The following is a 20,047-nucleotide window of genomic DNA, read 5'->3' as shown; positions in this document are numbered from 1 at the left end:
GGGATGGAGATCCAGAGAAGAAGGAGGGATAAGAAGAAAGAGAGGAAAACATGTTAGACAGAAGTATTGCACTTATGGCTGTCCACCCCTTGGTCCTAAAGAGAGGAGAGGAGAGAGGGATGAAGGGGTGATAGTGAGGAGAGGAGAGGAGAGGAGAGGAGAGGAGAGGAGAGGAGAGGAGAGGAGAGGAGGAGAGGGAGAGGAGAGGGAGAGGAGAGGAGAGGAGGGGAGAGGAGAGGAGAGGAGAGGAGAGGAGAGGAGAGGAGGGAGAGGAGAGGAGAGGAGAGGAGAGGAGAGGAGAGGAAGTGGGTGATAGAGAGGAGAGCCATGAAGAGAAGAATAGGACAAGGGAAGGAAGAGAGAGAGAGCAGAGGAATATACTGTAGGAGGGTAGAAGGTGAAAACAAAAAAAACAAATAAAACTTGGCCCAAACAAGATGGCACCATGAAAGTCAAGACTTTTGCATCTCTGGCTGGCTCTCAGTGCTCTGATCCCCCCCACACAGGACATATCAAATATGAATCTGTTCCAGTGAGACTAGGTCTCAGTCAACACCACTGTTTTATTATTAATGAGCTAGAGTTTGGACACAGCTGAAGATGAAAACACACAAACCACCAGACCGTCTGGGTCTGACTGGGTTTGAACCTGACTAAATTATTCCTCCATGTCTGCCTTTTCACACCTCTCCCTGATTTTCTCACCCTTTCATTTTCTTTTCATGCAGAGTCTCTTTTGGCTCTTTCCCCCCTTGTTCTCTCTCTTCTTCCTGTCTACGCATTTCCACACTTGTTCTCGCTCTCTCTCACTCTCTGCTCAGTCTGTTGGCGCAGTTCTCTCTCTCTCTCTCTCTCTCTCTCTCTCTCTCTCTCTCTCTCTCTCTCTCTCTCTCTCTCTCTCTCTCTCTCTCTCTCTCTCTCTCTCTCTCTCTCTCTCTCTCTCTCTCTCGCCAAGGTGTCAAATTGAGTCAGAGGAGAGAAACCTCAGAGGACGATAAAGCGCAATAATAGAAATGTGTCTCCCGCGATGGTATGGTACCGTGTGTGTGTGTGTGTCTGCCGCTGTGTCAGTGTGTGTTAACATCAAATACTGTAGAGGATCTGAGAGTTTGGTACACCTCTACCTTCCAGCGCTCTGTTTTCTCTCTCTCCATTCTCAGTCTATCTCTCTATCTGATCTTCCTTTTATTTTCTCCCTCACTCCTTTTTTTCTGTCTCTGTTTGTCTCTGTTTATCTTGTCTAATGGGTAAATGGGCACTCTCTCCATCTCTGTCTATGTCACTGTTTATCTCTGTTTTTGGTGAAGATAGTTTTCTCTCTCTCGGTCCATATCGTTCTCTCTCACACACACACACACACACACACTCTCTCTCTATCCTCTCCTATCGGAGGATTTAGCAGATGCTCTTATCCAGAAGTCGGTTCTCTCAGTCTCTCTCCCTCTCTCCTAGAGGGGATGAAGTGGGTTCTGTCTCTCCAGTATCAGTCTCAGTGAATCTCGCCTCTTTGGGATGAAATATTTATCTGTATTAGCAGCTCTGCCACCTCTCCATCTAACCCCCCTCCCCTCACCATCCCTTCATCCCTCTCCTCCTTCTCCCCCGGGTGGTCTCCTGCTATGATCTTGTTAGAGTTAGCCCCTCTCTGAACCAGACATATTCCTTCCTCTATCTCTGTCCCTTTCTCTTTCATTCTCCCTCTGTCTCTCCCTTTCTCTCTTATTCTCCCTCTATCTGTCTGTCCCTTTCTCTCTTATTCTCCCTCTATCTATCTGTCTGTCCCTTTACCTGTCTTAGTCTTTCTCCTTTACTGTCTCTCTCTGATCGTTTGCTTTGGTCTTCCTTCCCTGTATGTGTCCTACAGAGTGACAACTACGGTACCTCTGAGTATTAGTTTGTGCATAATGACTTGAATGTGTGTGTTGGTGTCCTTCAAATCATTCACAAGCTGTATCAAAACAAAACAGACTGTGTTTTTATATCATTATTTCTGGGTTTATCACGGGAGCTCTAGTCCTCATGAGGATGGTTCATTGTGTGTGTGTGTGTGTGTGTGTGTGGATGTGTGTGTGTGTGTGTGTGTGTGTGTGTGTGTGTGTGTGTGTGTGTGTGTGTGTGTGGGGATGTGGATAGCTCTTTCAGCTTTCTGCTATCCCTCCCCTCTTTATCCCTGCTTCCTCTCCTCTCTAAAAGTGTCCTCTCTTTTAGCTTCCCGCTCTCATTTGATCAATTCCCGCTCCTCTACATGATGGTCCCAGCCTCCTGTGGCTTTGAGACAACCCATACAGAGATACTGTCAATGATATGTGACATTTTAGAAACAAAATAGTTCCGAATGAGTGAAAATAAGTGTATTAAACTAAAGTCGGGAAGACAACTGTGAATTTGTTTATTTGCGATTGTTTATCTATTTGTTATTTGTATATTTACGACTGTAACAGCTAAAGGGGATCCCAAAAAAGGAATAAAAAATATATGCAACTAGACAACTATGATGTTAGAGTATAATGAGTTCAACCGGATAAACCACACACACACACACCTGATATACACTATAAACGCTGCTGTGGAAGGCAGGAGTGTCATTCATTATTTGGAACAGATGAAATCCAGCAGGAGTGGTCTCATATCCTTCCTGTCTAAGCAGAGAAGTTCTGTACTTGTGGCGGAAAACCAAAATAAACACGAGAGAGAACGGAGAGCCGTTACTCCCTGCGGTGGTCCATATGGGATTGAAGTCTTGTTAGGAAAGGTTTTTGACAATGAGGTGTTTGTTTGTGTGTGTGTGTGTGTGTGTGTGTGTGTGTGTGTTTGTGTGTACGTGCGTGCGTGTTTGTGTGCGTGCATGTCATTTTTGTGACATCTGAATAACTGACAGCTCATTATTGTTGTTCCTGGAGGAATGTCTTGACTGACACTAGGACTGGTTTTACTGAAATCTCTCACTCCCCCTTTTCTCTCTCACTCTCTCTATCACGCAGCCAACGTAACTCTTTTGTTCCTGTGCCTGTCCCACACTCTCAATCACTTTTCCTGTCTTTATCTTGTTTTTCTCTGTCAGACAAACATCTGGTGAGACTCATTTACATGTGACCTATTTGTGTGTACGTGTGTGTGTGTATCTGTACACAAACAGTGTGATGTCTGTATATGTGTGTGTGTGTGTGTATCTGTACACAAACAGTGTGATGTCTGTATATGTGTGTGTGTGTGTGTGTGTGTATCTGTACACAAACAGCGTGATGTCTGTATATGTGTGTGTGTGTGTGTGTGTGTGTATCTGTACACAAACAGTGTGATGTCTGTATATGTGTGTGTGTGTGTGTGTTTGTGTGTGTGTATCTGTACACAAACAGTGTGATGTCTGTATACAGTGGGGAAAAAAAGTATTTAGTCAGCCACCAATTGTGCAAGTTCTCCCACTTAAAAAGGATGAGAGGCCTGTAATTTTCATCATAGGTACACGTCAACTATGACAGGCAAAATGAGAAAAAATAATCCAGAAAATCACATTGTAGGATTTTAATGGATTTATTTGCAAATGATGGTGGAAAATAAGTATTTGGTCAATAACAAAAGTTTCTCAATACTTTGTTATATACCCTTTGTTGGCAATGACACAGGTCAAACGTTTTCTGTAAGTCTTCACAAGGTTTTCACACACTGTTTCTGGTATTTTGGCCCATTCCTCCATGCAGATCTCCTCTAGAGCAGTGATGTTTTGAGGCTGTCGCTGGGCAACACAGACTTTCAACTCCCTCCAAAGATTTTCTATGGGGTTGAGATCTGGAGACTGGCTAGGCCACTCCAGGACCTTGAAATGCTTCTTACGAAGCCACTCCTTCTTTGCCGGGCGGTGTGTTTGGGATCATTGTCATGCTGAAAGACTCAGCCACATTTCATCTTCAATGCCCTTGCTGATGGAAGGAGGTTTTCACTCAAAATCTCACGATACATGGCCCCATTCATTCTTTCCTTTACACGGATCAGTCGTCCTGGTCCCTTTGCAGAAAAAACAGCCCCAAAGCATGATGTTTCCACCCCCATGCTTCACAGTAGGTATGGTGTTCTTTGGATGCAACTCAGCATTCTTTGTCCTCCAAACATGACGAGTTGAGTTTTTACCAAAAAGTTATATTTTGGTTTCATCTGACCATATGACATTCTCCCAATCCTCTTCTGGATCATCCAAATGCACTTCAGACGGGCCTGGACATGTACTGGCTTAAGCAGGGGGACACGTCTTGCACTGCAGGATTTGAGTCCCTGGCGGCGGAGTGTGTTACTGATGGTAGGCTTTGTTACTGTGGTCCCAGCTCTCTGCAGGTCATTCACTAGGTCCCCCGTGTGGTTCTGGGATTTTTGCTCACCGTTCTTGTGATCATTTTGACCCCAAGGGGTGAGATCTTGCGTGGAGCCCCAGATCGAGGGAGATTATCAGTGGTCTTGTATGTCTTCCAATTCCTAATAATTGCTCCCACAGTTGATTTCTTCAAACCAAGCTGCTTACCTATTGCAGATTCAGTCTTCCCAGCCTGGTGCAGGTCTACAATTTTGTTTCTGGTGTCCTTTGACAGCTCTTTGGTCTTGGCCATAGTGGAGTTTGGAGTGTGACTGTTTGAGGTTGTGGACAGGTGTCTTTTATACTGATAACAAGTTCAAACAGGTGCCATTAATACAGGTAACGCAGTGGAGGACAGAGGAGCCTCTTAAAGAAGAAGTTACAGGTCTGTGAGAGCCAGAAATCTTGCTTGTTTGTAGGTGACCAAATACTTATTTTCCACCATAATTTGCAAATAAATTCATTAAAAATCCTACGATGTGATTTTCTGGATTTTTTTCCCTCAATTTGTCTGTCATAGTTGACGTGTACCTATGATGAAAATTACAGGCATCTCTCATCTTTTTAAGTGGGAGAACTTGCACAATTGGTGGCTGACTAAATACTTTTTTTCCCCACTGTATGTGTGTTGCCTCATCCTCCCTCCAACAATAAACGTCCAATTAAACATGTTTATTTGTCTCGTTTCTCCTCTCCTCTCCCTCTCCCCTATCGTTTCTCCTCTCCTCTCCCTCTCCCCTATCGTTTCTCCTCTCCTCTCCCTCATCGTTTCTCCTCTCCCTCTCCCCTATTGTTTCTCCTCTCCTCTCCCTCTCCCCTATGGTTTCTCCTCTCCTCTCCCTCTCCCCTATCGTTTCTCCTCTCCTCTCCCTCTCCCCTATCGTTTCTCCTCTCCTCTCCCTCTCCCCTATCGTTTCTCCTCTCCTCTCCCTCTCCCCTATCGTTTCTCCTTTCCTCTCCCTCTCCCCTATCGTTTCTCCTCTCCCTCTCCCCTATCGTTTCTCCTCTCCTCTCCCTTTCCCCTATCGTTTCTCCTCTCCTCTCCCTCTCCCCTATCGTTTCTCCTCTCCTCTCCCTCTCCCCTATCGTTTCTCCTCTCCTCTCCCGCTCCCCTATCGTTTCTCCTCTCCTCTCCCTCTCCCCTATTGTTTCTCCTCTCCTCTCCCACATGAAGAAATACTACAGTGTATACTATGGTAGGAATATCATTGAGTGGGAGGAGGAGGTGGTGGTGGAGGGGGAGGTGGAGGGGGAGGAGGAGGGGGTGGTTGTCACGCCCTGACTTATGGGACTCTAGTATGTTGAGTCAGGGTGTGGAGTTCTATGTTGTTATTTCTATGTTCTCATTCTAGGTGTTGTATTTCTATGTTTGGCCGGGTGTGATTCCCAATCAGAGACAGCTGTTGCTCGTTGTCTCTGATTGGGGATCATACTTAGGCAGCCTGTTTGCAATCATTAGTTGTGGGATCTTGTTCCGTGTTAGAGGCTTGTATTGTGTTTAGCCTGAGGACTTCACGTTACGTTGTTTTGTTGTTTTGTTGGTGTGTTTATCGTTTGAATAAACATGTATGCATTTCACGCTGCGCCTTGGTCTGACCCATCCTTCAACGAACGTAACAGAAGATCCCACCAAACACGGACCAAGCAGCGTGCCCAGGAGCAGCAGACACCCTGGACACAGGTAGTGGAGCAGAGATCATGGACTTGGGGGGAGATAAGAGAGGATCTGGCCAAGCAGATGGAGGCCCTGAAAGGGATGAGGGTGGAGAAGGAGAGAGTAGCCGGTAGAGGACCCTGGGCGAAGGAGGAAGCCCAGGCAGGAGAGGAGAAACGGCGACCCAAGAGGACGTGGTTACGCCGAAAGCCTGAGAAGCAGCCCCAATAATATTTTTTGGGGGGGCACACGGGGTGGTTGGCGGAGCCTGGGTTCAGAGCAGAGCCAACTCCCCGTACTCACGCTAGGAAGCGTGTGACCGTGCAGGCTCCGTGTTATGCGGAGCTACGCACTGTGTCGCCAGTGCGCGGCACAGTCCAGTGCGTCCTGTGCTAGCACCACTCACGTGCCTGCTCCTCGCACCAGACCAGTGGTGCGTGTTCCCAGTCCGGCCCGGCCTGTTCCTGTTCCTCGTACCAGACCAGTGGTGCGTGTTCCCAGTCCGGCCTGGCCCGTTCCTGTTCCTCGCACCAAGCCAGTGGTGCGTGTTCCCAGTCCGGCCCGGCCCTTGCCTGCTCCCCGCACCAAGCAAATGGTGCGTGTCGCCAGTCCGGCCCGTTCCTGCTCTTCGCACCAGACCAGTGGTGCGTGTTCCCAGTCCGGCCCGGCCTGTTCCTGTTCCTCGTACCAGACTAGTGGTGCGTGTTCCCAGTCCGGCCCGGCCCTGTTCCTCGCACCAGGCCAGTGGTGCGTGTCGCCAGTCCGGTACGGCCCGTGCCTGCTCCTCGCACCAGACCTGTGGTGCGTGTCTCGAGTTCGGCCCGGCCTGTGCCTGCTCCTCGCACCAGACCAGTGGTGCGTGTTCCCAGTCCGGCCCGGCCCGTTCCTGCTCCTCGCACCAGGCCAGTGGTGCATGTCGCCAGTCCGGCCCGGCCCGTTCCTGTTCCACCGGTGCCTGGTCCAGCACCGGTCAGCTGCTCCACTCCGGAGCCAGAGCAGTCCGCTCCACCGGGGTCAAGTCCAGCTCCGGTCAGCAACTCCACTCAGGAGCCAGAGCAGTCCGCTCCACCGGTGCACAGTCCAGCTCCGGTCAGCAGCTCCACTCCGGAGCCAGAGTAGTACGCTCCACCGGTGCCTAGTCCAGCTCCAGTCAGCAGCTCCAGTCCGGAGCCAGAGCAGTCCGCTCCACCGGTGCCCAGTTCAGCTCCAGTCAGCGGCTCCAGTCCAGACCCAGACGTCAGCCCCTCTCCAGGTTCGGGGTCTCCCACACCAGGGTCCAGACAGGGCTTGGTACATCGTGGGAGGAAGGAGAGGGGAAGCAGCGCGCCGAGGTCCAGACCAGACCAGGGGCGCAACGGGGAGGCTGAGAGAATGTGGTCGTCACGCCCGGAGCCGGATCCGCCTCCGAGGTGGAATGTCCACCCGGACCCTACCCTGTTATGTCAGGTTTGTGCGGTCGGAGTCCGCACCTTTGGGGGGGGTACTGTTCTCCTTTTTTCTTCCTCAACTTGATTTGATTAAAACAAACTTTCATTGATTTAAAATGTAAAGAAGTAAAGTAAAAAAAATACTTAATAATATTAATAAAAATAGAGGAGGGGTTGGGTAAAGGATACGAACCTGGTTTAGGGTAAAGGTTTAAAGGGAAGGGTTGGGTTGGGAATAGGACACAAACCTGGTTAAGGGTAAGGGTGTCACGACTTCCGCCGATGCTGCCTCCCCTCCTTGTTCGGGCAGGTTTCGGCGTTCGTCGTCACCGGCTTACTAGCTACTGCCGCTCCCATTCTCATCACTCCACTTGTTTTGTCTTGTCAATCACACACACCTGATGTTCATCCCCTAATTAGTCTGTGTATAAGTGTTCCTCCACCTCTGGCCTGCTGGCTCCCCTACCTCTGCGGAAGCACAGTTCCCGCTCAGCCCAGTCAAACCTGTTCGCTGCTCTGGCACCCCAATGGTGGAACAAGCTCCCTCACGACGCCAGGACAGCGGAGTCACTCACCACCTTCCGGAGACATTTGAAACCCCACCTCTTTAAGGAATACCTGGGATAGGATAAAGTAATCCTTCTACCCCCCCCCCCCATAAAAAAAAAAAAAGTGGTTATCCCACTGGCTATAAGGTGAATGCACCAATTTGTAAGTCGCTCTGGATAAGAGCGTCTGCTAAATGACGTAAATGTAAATGTAAAATGTTCCCTCTGCCCCCTTGTCTTTGTGAGTGATTGTTCTATGTGGGAGGAGAGTAGCTCGGTTGAGATACCATCTCATTTATTTTGCCAGGGTTGATTTTCCCCTGTGTCATTACATTTATTGTATTTTCTGAGACTGTGTTTGGTCAGGGAGGATTGTTTCCCCTGTACCTGTTTCGATTGCCGCTGTAGGCGCATTGTAGGCCTCCCGAGTGGTCTAAGGCACTGCATCCCAGTGCTAGCTGTGCCACTAGAGATCCTGGTTCAAATCCAGGCTCTGTCGTAGCCGGCCGCGACCGGGAGACCCATGGGGCAGCGCACAATTGGCCCAGCGTCGTCCAGGGTAGGGGAGGGAATGGCCGGCAGGGATGTAGCTCAGTTGGTAGAGCATGGCGTTTGCAACGCCAGGGTTGTGGGTTCGATTCCCACGGGGGGCCAGTATGAAAAAAATATATATATTGTATGCACTCACTAACTGTAAGTTGCTCTGGATAAGAGTGTCTGCTAAATGACGTAAATGTAATGTATGTCTGGAAGGAATAAATCTGCATCTGGTTATTTTACTCATGCGCCTGACTCCGTCCATCATTCACCACAGAATCACTCACACGCTGATATGGAGTCAGCAGGAGAAAACCACATGCCTGGAGTCGTGGCAAGGGTCCAGGAGCATTCCACGATGCTGGCCAGCTTGGGGGAAGCGATGGATTGGGTTCTTCAGGTCGTCCAATGCCTGGAGAGGAGAGGACCTGATCTGTCGAGACCAGCTGGCCAACTGGATCCAGCCACCTACACCCCAGCACCCGGAGGGATCCAGATATCCCGTGGTTAGCCCTTCACAACCCCGATTTCTCATGGCCGCAGGGGGTTCTTACGGGGTGGTCGCGAGAGTGTCCGGGTAGGTGTCTAGGTGTTTCCGTTGGTGCAACCACGTCGGAAAGTCCAGACGGTACCCCCACCGTGCGCATTCCCCCCAAATACCATGATCTGGAGCTCGCGTTTTCCAAGACGCAGGCGACTAAATTACCACGTCATCGGGAGGGGGATTGCGCGATAAACCTTCGGGTAGACGCTGTACCTCCCAGGAGTCATGTGTATCCCCTGTCGCAGGCTAAAATGGAGGCTATGGAGACATACGTCACTGAGTCCCTGGGCCAGGGGTATATACAGTGAGGGAAAAAAGTATTTGATCCCCTGCTGATTTTGTACGTTTGCCCACTGACAAAGAAATGATCAGTCTATAATTTTAATGGTAGGTTTATTTGAACAGTGAGAGACAGAATTACAACAAAAAAATCCAGAAAAACGCATGTCAAAAATGTTAGAAATTGATTTGCATTTTAATGAGGGAATTAAGTATTTGACCCCCTCTCAATCAGAAAGATTTCTGGCTCCCAGGTGTCTTTTATACAGGTAACGAGCTGAGATTAGGAGCACACTCTTAAAGGGAGTGCTCCTAATCTCAGCTTGTTACCTGTATAAAAGACACCTGTCAGAAGCAATCAATCAATCAGATTCCAAACTCTCCACCATGGCCAAGACCAAAGAGCTCTCCAAGGATGTCAGGGACAATATTGTAGACCTACACAAGGCTGGAATGGGCTACAAGACCATCGCCAAGCAACTTGGTGAGAAGGTGACAACAGTTGGTGCGATTATTCGCAAATGGAAGAAACACAAAATAACTGTCAATCTCCCTCGACCTGAGGCTCCATGCAAGATCTCACCTCGTGGAGTTGCAATGATCATGAGAACGGTGAGGAATCAGCCCAGAACTACACGGGATGATCTTGTTTAATGATCTCAAGGCAGCTGGGACCATAGTCACCAAGAAAACAATTGGTAACACACTACGCCGTGAAGGACTGAAATCCTGCAGCGCCCGCAAGGTCCCCCTGCTCAAGAAAGCACATATACAGGGTCGTCTGAAGTTTGCCAATGAACATCTGAATGATTCAGAGGAGAACTGGGTGAAAGTGTTGTGGTCAGATGAGACCAAAATCGAGCTCTTTGGCATCAACTCAACTCGCCGTGTTTGGAGGAGGAGGAATGCTGCCTATGACCCCAAGAACACCATCCCCACCGTCAAACATGGAGGTGGAAACATTATGCTTTGGGGGTGTTTTTCTGCTAAGGGGACAGGACAACTTCATCGCATCAAAGGGACGATGGACGGGGCCATGTACAGTCAAATCTTGGGTGAGAACCTCCTTCCCTCAGCCAGGGCATTGAAAATGGGTCGTGGATGGGTATTCCAGCATGACAATGACCCAAAACACACGGCCAAGACAACAAAGGAGTGGCTTAAGAATAAGCACATTAAGGTCCTGGAGTGGCCTAGCCAGTCTCCAGACCTTAATCCCATAGAAAATATGTGGAGGGAGCTGAAGGTTCGAGTTCCAAAAGTCAGCCTCGAAACCTTAATGACTTGGAGAAGATCTGCAAAGAGGAGTGGAACAAAATCCCTCCTGAGATGTGTGCAAACCTGGTGGCAAACTACAAGAAACGTCTGACCTCTGATTGCCAACAAGGGTTTTGCCACCAAGTACTAAGTCATGTTTTGCAGAGGGGTCAAATACTTATTTCCCTCATTAAAATGCAAATCAATTCATACATTTTTTTACATGCGTTTTTCTGGATTTTTGTAGTTGTTATTCTGTCTCTCACTGTTAAAATAAACCTACCATTAAAATTATAGACTGATCATCTCTTTGTCAGTGGGCAAACGTACAAAATCAGCAGGGGTTCAAATACTTTTTTCCCCTCACTGTACGTCCCTCCACTTCACCTGCTTCCTCGAGTTTCTTCTTTGTGAAGAAAGATGGCGGTTTACGCCCTTGCATTGATTATCGACCACTGAACAAGGTGACAATACGATTTAGTTATCCTCTTCCCCTCATTCCTTCAGTGATTGAGTCAATGCATGGGGCCCGCTTCTTCTCGAAATTAGATCTTAGGAGTGCCTACAACCTGGTGCATATTCGGGAAGGGGATGAGTGGAAAACAGCATTCAGCACAACCTCGGGGCATTATGAGTACCTGGTGATGCCCTACGGTTTGATGAATGCTCCATCCGTCTTCCAGTCCTTTATGAACGAGGTGTTTCGGGACATGCTTGGTCGCGGTGTGGTGGTCTACATCGATGATATCCTGGTGTCCCTGGGAGGGGTGCGTCACTTGAGTGGGTTGAGTTACTGACGTGATCTTCCTGTCTGGGTTGGCGCCCCCCCCTTGGTTTGTGCTGTGGTGGGAGACCTCTGTGGGCTATACTCGGCCTTGTCTCAGGATTGTAAGTTGGTGGTTGGGGATATCCCTCTAGTGGTGCGGGGGGGCTTGGGCGGAGTGGGTGGGGTTATATCCTTCCTGTTTGGCCCTGTCCGGGGTTTCTTCGGATGGGGCCACAGTGTTCCCGGACCGCTCCTGTCTCAGCCTCCAGTATTTATGCTGCAGTAGTTTATGTGTCGGGGGCTGGGGTTAGTTGGTTATACCTGGAGTACTTCTCCTGTCTTATCCAGTGTCCTGTGTGAATTTAAGTATGCTCTCTCTAATTCTCTCGTTCTCTCTTTCTCTCTGAGAACCTGAGCCCTAGGACCATACGTCAGGACTACCGGGCATGATGACACCTTGCTGTCCCCAGTCCGCCTGGCCTTGCTGCTATTCCAGTTTCAACTGTTCTGCCTGCGGCTACGAAACCCCTACCTGTCCCAGACCTGCTGTTTTCAACTCTAAATGATCGGCTATGAAAAGCCAACTGAGAGACCTGAGCCCTAGGACCATACGTCGGGACTACCGGCCGTGGTGACTCCTTGCTGTCCCCAGTCCGCCTGGCCTTGCTGCTATTCCAGTTTAAACTGTTCTGCCTGCGGTTATGGAACCCCTACCTGTCCCAGACCTGCTGTTTTAAACTCTAATGATCGGCTATGAAAAGCCAACTGAGATTTATTCCTGATTATTATTTGACCATGCTTGTCACTTATGAACATTTTTGAACATCTTGGCATGGTTCTGTTATAATCTCCACCCGGCACAGCCAGAAGAGGACTGGCCACCCCTCATAGCCTGGTTCCTCTCTAGGTTTCTTCCTAGGTTTTGCCTTTCTAGGGAGTTTTTCCTAGCCACCGTGCTTCTACACCTGCATTATTAGCTGTTTGGGGTTTTAGGCTGGGTTTCTGTACAGCACTTCGAGATATTAGCTGATGTAAGAAGGGCTATATAAAATAAAATTGATTGATTGATTGATGGTGTATTCTGCTACGCGCGCCGAGCATGTGTCCCTCGTTCGGAAGGTACTGGTCCGACTGCTGGAGAATTACCTTTATGCCAAGGCAGAAAAGTGTGAGTTTCCTTCCTCGGTTACCACCTTACTACCTCAGGTGTGGAGATGGAGAGAGATCGAATTTCAGCTGTGCATAATTGGCCAACTCCAACAGCGGTTAAGGAGGTGCAGCACTTCCTTGGCTTTGCCAACTACTATCGGAGGTTTATCCGGGGCTTTGGCAAGGTCGCAGCTCCCATTATCTCCTTGTTGAAGGGTGGGCCGTCCCGGCTCCGCTGGTTTGCTGAGGCTGACCTGGCCTTCAGTAGACTGCGGGGTCTGTTCACCTTAGCCCCGGTACTGGCCCACCCTGATCCATCACTACCGTTCATAGTGGAGGTGGATGCGTCCAAGGTAGGGATAGGCGCTGTCCTGTCTCAACGCTCGGGCACGCCACCCAAGCTCCGCCTCTGTGCCTTCTTCTCTAAGAAGCTCAGCTCGGCAGAGCAGAACTACGGCATTGGTGATCAGGAGCTGCTGGCTGTTGTCTGAGCTTTGACCGTGTGGAGGCATTGGCTCGAAGGGGCGAAACACCCTTTCCTTGTCTGGACAGACCACCGTAACCTGGAGTACATCTGGGCAGTGAGGAGGCTGAATCCTCGCCAGGCCAGGTGGGCCCTGTTCTTCACCCGGTTTGATTTCACACTATCATACATTCCAGGTACGAAGAACGTGAAGGCAGACGCACTGTCCCGGCTGTATGACACAGAGGAGAGGCCCAGAGACAAAACCCCCATACTCCTGGCCTCCTGCATCGTGGCGCTGGTAGTATGGGCGATGGACGCACAGATCCATCTCCACCTCAGTGTCCAGCTGGGCTGAGGTACGTGCCTGCTCTTATCCGTGATCGTTTGATCTACAGGGCACACACGTCATCCTCCTCTGGTCACCCAGGTATCGGTCGTACAGTGCGCTGCCTGACCGATAAATACTGGTGGCCTACCTTGGCTAAGGACGTGAGGGTGTACGTCTCCTCCTGCTCGGTGTGCGCCCAGAGTAAGGCACCAAGGCACCTCCCAGGGGGTAAGTTGCAACCATTACCAGTTCCACAACGACCATGGTCTCATCTAAGTATTGATTTTCTTACTGATTTTCCCCTCTCCCAAGGTAACACCGCTATCCTGGTCGTTGTGGACCGCTTTTCAAAGTCCTGCCGCCTCCTTCCTCTGCCTGGTCTCCCCACGGCCCTACAAACTGCGGAGGCCCTGTTTACTCACGTCTTCCGGCACTACGGGGTACCAGAGGATATAGTGTCTGACCGAGGTCTCCAGTTCACGTCTAGGGTCTGGAAGGCGTTCATGGAACGTATGGGGGTCTCGGTCAGCCTGACCTCTGGATTCCACCCCGAGAGTAATGGGCAGGTGGAAAGCGTTAATCAAGATGTGGGTAGGTTCCTGCGGACCTACTGCCAGCACCAGCCGGGGGAGTGGTCTGTGTTCTTGCCATAGGCAGAATATGCCCAGAACTCTCTCCGCCACTCCGCCACTCCTCCACTAAACCTAACACCCTTCCAATATGTTTTAGGTTAGCAACCGGTTCTGGCACCGTGGCACCAGAGCCAGACCGAGGCTCCTGCGGTGGATGACTGGTTTCGGCCCGAGGAGGAGACTTGGGATGCTGCCCACATTCACCTCCAGCGCGCCGTGTGTCGTCAGAAGGCCAACGCTGACCGCCACCGCAGGGAGGCCCCGGTCTTTTTCCTGGGGGATCGGGTCTGGCTCTCGATCCGGAATCTTCCCCTCCGCCTGCCCTGCCGGAAGCTGAGCCGGCGGTTTGTGGGGCCGTTTAAAGTCCTGAGGAGGATAAACGAGGTCACATACAGGTTATTACTTCCCCCTGATTACCGTATTAACCCCTCGTTTCATGTGTCTCTCCTCAGGCCGGTGGTGGCTGGTCCGCTCCAGGAGTCTGAGGTGCGGGAGGTCCCTCCACCTCCTTTGGACATCGAGGGGGCCCCGGCGTACTCGGTCCATTCCATCCTGGATTCGAGGCGTCGGGTGAGGGGCCTTCAATACCTCGTGGAGTGGGAGGGGTACGGTCCGGAGGAACGGTGCTGGGTCCCGGAGAGGGACATCCTCGATCCCTCCCTGTTGTGGGATTTCCACCGTCGCCATCCGGCTCGCCCTGCTCCGCGTCCTCCTGGCCGTTCCGCGCTGCTGGAGCTGCGCGTCTTGGGGGGTACTGTCACGACTTCCGCCGAGGCTGCCTCCCCTCCTTGTTCGATAAGGTTTTGCCGTTCGTCGTCACCGGCTTACTAGCTACTGCCGCTCCCATTCTCATCACTCCACTTGTCTTGTCTTGTCAATCACACACATCTGGTGCTCATCCCCTAATTAGTCTGTGTATAAGTGTTCCCTCTGCCCCCTTGTCTTTGTGAGTGATTGTTCTATGTGGGAGCAGAGTAGCTCGGTTGAGATACTCTCTCATTTATTTTGCCAGGGTTGATTTTCCCCTGTGTCATTACATTTATTGTATTTTCTGAGACTGTGTTTGGTCAGGGAGGATTGTTTCCCCTGTACCTGTTTCGATTGCCGTTGTAGGCGCATTGTATGTCTGGAAGGAATACATCTGCATCCGGTTATTTTACTCCTGCGCCTGACTCCGTCCATCATTCACCACAAATGTTTTAGGTTTAAAGGGAAGGGTTGGGCAGAGGATACGAACCTGGTTTTGGGTAAAGGTTTAAAGGGAAGTGTTGGGAATAGGATACGAACCTGGTTTAGGGTAAGGTTTAAAGAGAAGGGTTGGGCAGAGGATATGAACCTGGTTTAGGGTAAAGGTTTAAAGAGAAGGGTTGGGTAGAGGATACGAACCTGGTTTAAGGTTTAAATGGAAGGGTTGGGAATAGGATACGAACCCGGTTTAGAGTAAGGGGTCTTGGGTTGTGGGAAGGGGTAAATAACTTGATTAAAAATAGAAAGTAGGGGATGGAAACTTATTCTTTAGGATACTGGGAGGGGAGTGGTGGTTTGTGATTTTTGAAAAGTGGATTCATGGTTGTAGTTATTGTTGATATTGTTTGTGTTTCCATTGAGCTCTGTTAAAAAAAATAAAAAAAACGTACAGTGCAGAAAAATACGGTGTTTGTTAAAATGTCTGCTTCTATTGTCTGCTTCTATTCTAGTGTGTTTATGTATGTGGGGAGTCTGTATGACATCTTTTTGATGGTTTTTAATGGTCTGAGGTTGTCTGACATGAGACCTCCCCACGTTACATCAGGCTGGTGTAGCATATTCAAATAGCGGCTGGATGTAGCTCTGGTACACTGATGGCTGTTCCTGGGGAGGCACCTCCTTTTCTTCTGCAGAGTACCCTCGGGTGGTTCAGGTGCTTCCTTCCGTCGTTCTCCAGGCACCCTATGTGGGCACTCATCTGGAATGTCTGTCCATACAGTTTAAGGTGCACTTGCTTTGTCTTTTTTGAGGTGCCTGGAGACGAGGACGCACTGGGTCTTCAGGGGGTTGAGCTTGACCCGCCACAGATTGGCCCAGTTCTCGATCTCTGGGCCCAATAACAGAGATCGTCTCCGAACTGGGCCACTTGTCCCTCTCTTGGGTAATAAATATCACAGACGTACATTAAAAACAGTAGAGGACTGAGGGCGGAGCCTTGGGGTAATCCCACCTCTGGAGAGAACCTGAATGATGTGGCTTCTCCTGCCCTCACCGCTATCTCCCGCTGATTTAAAACGCTGTTATAACCATAGGGAACACAATATACGGTATATACATTGTTTTTTTTATTTTTTATGTCACCTTTATTTAACCAGGTAAGCCAGTTGAGGACAAGTTCTCATTGACAACTGTGACCTGGCCAAGATAAAGCAAAGCAGTGCGATAAAAACAACAACACAGAGTTACATATAGGGTAAACAAAACAAAGTCAAAAATACAAACAGAAAATATATATAAAGTGTGTGCGAATGCAGTAAGTTATGGAGGTAAGGCAATAATTAGGCCATAGTGCAAAATAGTTACAATTTCGTATTAACACTGGAATGATAGATGTGCAAAAGATGATGTGCAAATAGAGATAATGGGGTGCAGATTAGCAAAATAAATAACAATATGGGGATGAGGTAGTTGGGTGGGCTAATTTCAGAATGGCTGTGTACAGGTGCAGTGATCGGTAAGCTACTCTGACAACTGACGCTTAAAGTTAGTGAGGGAGATAAGAGTCTCCAGCTTCAGAGATTTTTGCAGTTCGTTCCAGTCATTGGCAGCAGAGAACTGGAAGGAATGGCGGCCAAAGGAGGTGTTGGCTTTGGGGATGACCAGTGAGATATACCTGCTGGAGCGCAGACTACGGGTGGGTGTTGCTATGGTGACCAGTGAGCTAAGGTAAGACGGGGATTTGCCTAGCAGTGATTTATAGATGATCTGGAGCCAGTGGGTTTGGCAACGAATATGTAGTGAGGGCCAGCCAACAAGAGCGTACAGGTCACAATGGTGGGTAGTATATGGGGCTTTGGTGACAAAACGGATGGCACTGTGATAGACTACATCCAATTTGCTGTCACAGCACAGCATTCTGTCACAGCAATTTGCAATACTTGGCATTTACTGTAGGTTTCTCACTTACAGGAGGCACACATTGGGACATGGGGGAGGGGAATGGGCAGGGTAATTGCATTTATTGTGAGGATAGTGAAGCTCGGTTGAACTCCTTGTATTTTGTATCGCCGGGTTATTTTCCCCGTGTGCCTTGTTGGTTCCAGTGCGCCTGTTACTGCATAACTCTGTACTCCGGAATAAATCCTGTTATTCTGTGATTTACCCTGCTGCGCCTGACTCCTTCAAATCACCCATCACAGAGAGAGTGAGAGAAAGAAAGAGAGAGAGAAAGAAAGAAAGAAAGAAAGACACCGACAAAAGGTGCCATTCCAGAGCTGTATATACTAAAAAGAGGATGAAGTCACCTAAAATGCATAATTTATTTTTCATTCAAGTTTCCAGTGACACTTCTAGTAACATCATTACTGACGTAAAGCATGTGAAGTGTGTGTGCGCCCTGAGTGTGTGACAGCATTACTGATGAAGTGTAAGCCAGTTTGTGTGTGTGTGTGTGTGTGAGCCACCACTCCTGTGAAGCACTATCCACTGGGAGCAGCATTCACAGTGACCGTGTCCGAATATATGTACTTGCGTGCTAAACAGTGGTAATTTAAGGTACGTTTTATACTGTGTGAAATTTCAGTATGCTTTAAATGCCAGGTTCTCATACTCATTTTGGCTTTTCATCTAGTAGAATTTGCTACACACTATTGAGGAAGAGAATCGTATTTCGAGACCCACGTGTGTCTGACAACAGCTGATAATCAGTTGAGGGGACACGCTGTACCAAAATGGAATCAATACTACTGCGCATTAGATGAGGCATTCTCAGTATGATGAGTCTAGTATGCTGTAATTTATTTGTTGCTTACTGCATTAGTTTTTACTAAACAGTACATTCTAAATAGTATATGGTACAATTAGTACAGAGTATGCCGTTTAAGTAAGTCAAGATAGATTTTGGACACGGCCACTGTGCCAGTGACGTCACTCCTGTGTAGCATTAGCAAGGAGTATATGAGTCACACTGAGGCTCTAGGAGTACTTCCGTCACTCCATTCACTACACATATGGATGTGCATATGTGTGTACGTGTGTGTGTGTGTGTGTGTGTGTGTGTGTGTAGGATAAACGGACGTACGGATTGAAGGAGGGGAAAGCCTGAGGATATTGGCCTCTCTCTCTCTCTCTCTCTCAAACACACACAAACACACATATACGCACTCACACACGCCTGGAGTACCTCCATGATGTCCTCTCCTCTGGCACAGAGTTAGTTTGATCAGCTCTATTTTTCCACCAGCTGTGTCCTCAAGGTGTGTGTGTGTATGTGTGTGTGTCCTTGAGGAGAGTCTAGTAAATGGAGCAGTCCCTCTCAGAAGTACACACACACACACACACACACACACACACACACACACAGACACAGACACACACAGACACAGACACAGACACAGACACCCCCCAACCATTTCCCTAATGAGCTACTTGAGAGCAGGAGAGACAGAGAGGACAGATGATGATGAAGAAGGCAGATGAAGGGAAACTAGGAGAGGAAGAGAGCAGGGTAAAGGGGATAAAATGGGAAATTAAATATTAAACTGTTTACGTGTTTACAGTAAGTGTCCCTCCTGTTATGTGAGAAAGTTGAATAATCTTGGGGGGCTAATGTTGTTGTTGCCTATTATCTGTCTAGAGGTCTGCTGGTAGGAGACACTGGTAATGTGTCAACAAGATCTCATAATTTCACTTAGAAATTCACAGTCTTTTTTTAACCATTAATTCTACGTGGTCACAGGGTTAATTCCGCGTGGTTACAGAGTTAAAACAGAAACAGGGTTACGTTTAGGTATTTATTCTGAGTGGTTAAGGTTAGGGCTATGGTTTGGGGAAGGCTTAAAACAAAATAATTAAAAACAACATGCTGTTTCCATCAAGTATCATCAAGTATTCTCCCGGCTTGCTAGAGCATTGTAAACTGCTGTGGTGCAGTGTTCAGAGCAGCACGCTTCCCCTCCAAGCATCATGAGTTTGCACCAGTGCTGGGCAATAGTTTTACATTTTTGGGGTCAGCGCCGAGGAAGGCATATATCGACGTTCGCAGGACCTTTTCAAACGTCCGAAATTGAAGAATATTTCTAGTGATCAGCCTGGTATGTGTTTGCCTGTATGTGTGTGTGTACATGTCTTTCTGTCTGCCTGTCTGTGTTTGTGTTGCCCAGTGCCTTCAGATTGGAGCACAGCTGCCAAACTCTCTATCTGCCTACTGCAGGCCATGGCAGGGGAGGTCACTGCACAACCTGTGTGTGTGTGTGTGTATGTGTGTGTGTGTGTTTCAGTGTGTATGTGTGTGTGTGTGTATGTGATTCGGTGTGTGTGTGTGTGTGTGTGTGTATGTGATTCGGTGTGTGTGTGTGTGTATGTGATTCGGTGTGTGTGTGATTTGCTGTGTGTGTGTGTGTGTGTGTGTGTGTATGTGATTCGTGTGTGTGTGTGTGTGTGTGTGTATGTGATTCAGTGTGTATGTGTGTGTGTGTGTATGTGATTCAGTGTGTGTGTGATTTGCTGTGTGTGTGTGTGTGTGTGTGTGTGTGTGTGTGTGTGTGTGTGTGTGTGTGTGTGTGTGTGTGTGAGAGATTCTGTGTGTATGTGTGTGTGTGTGTGTATGTGATTCGGGTGTGTGTGTGTGTGTGTGTGTGTGCACATACCGGGTTGTCTGGTCTCAGTCTCTTGGACGGTGGGCCTCCGTCTTCTGGATGTAACATGTAGAAGAGACGGACCTTATTGGCATGTTTCTTACTCTGAGAGAGAGAGAGAGAGAGAGAGAGAGAGAGAGAGAGAGAGAGAGAGAGAGAGAGAGAGAGAGAGAGAGAGAGAGAGAGAGAGAGAGAGAGAGGTTATGAGAGGTATTATTTGCAAGTTTCTTTTCGTTCACTGCAGTGGTCAGTATTTCAACAGATATTCCATCTCTTCTCACCTGGATATACACTGC

General features: G+C 48.8%; 1 protein-coding gene across 1 annotated transcript in view; it reads right to left on the bottom strand.

Annotated features, from left to right (window-relative positions):
- The window catches only part of LOC121547082 (zinc finger matrin-type protein 4-like), a 116,592-nt gene that overhangs the window by 57,963 nt on the left and 38,582 nt on the right, over positions 1-20,047 (bottom strand). The window contains exon 3 of the mRNA XM_041858183.2: positions 19,764-19,856. Coding sequence (XP_041714117.1) covers positions 19,764-19,856 — 93 coding nt within the window. The remainder of the gene's footprint in view (positions 1-19,763; positions 19,857-20,047) is intronic.

The sequence above is a fragment of the Coregonus clupeaformis genome, chromosome 31, assembly GCF_020615455.1.
Source record: "Coregonus clupeaformis isolate EN_2021a chromosome 31, ASM2061545v1, whole genome shotgun sequence".
Taxonomy (NCBI): domain Eukaryota; kingdom Metazoa; phylum Chordata; class Actinopteri; order Salmoniformes; family Salmonidae; genus Coregonus; species Coregonus clupeaformis.
Note: the sequence above shows the minus strand (reverse complement) of the source record. Positions and strands in the feature narration are given on the sequence as shown.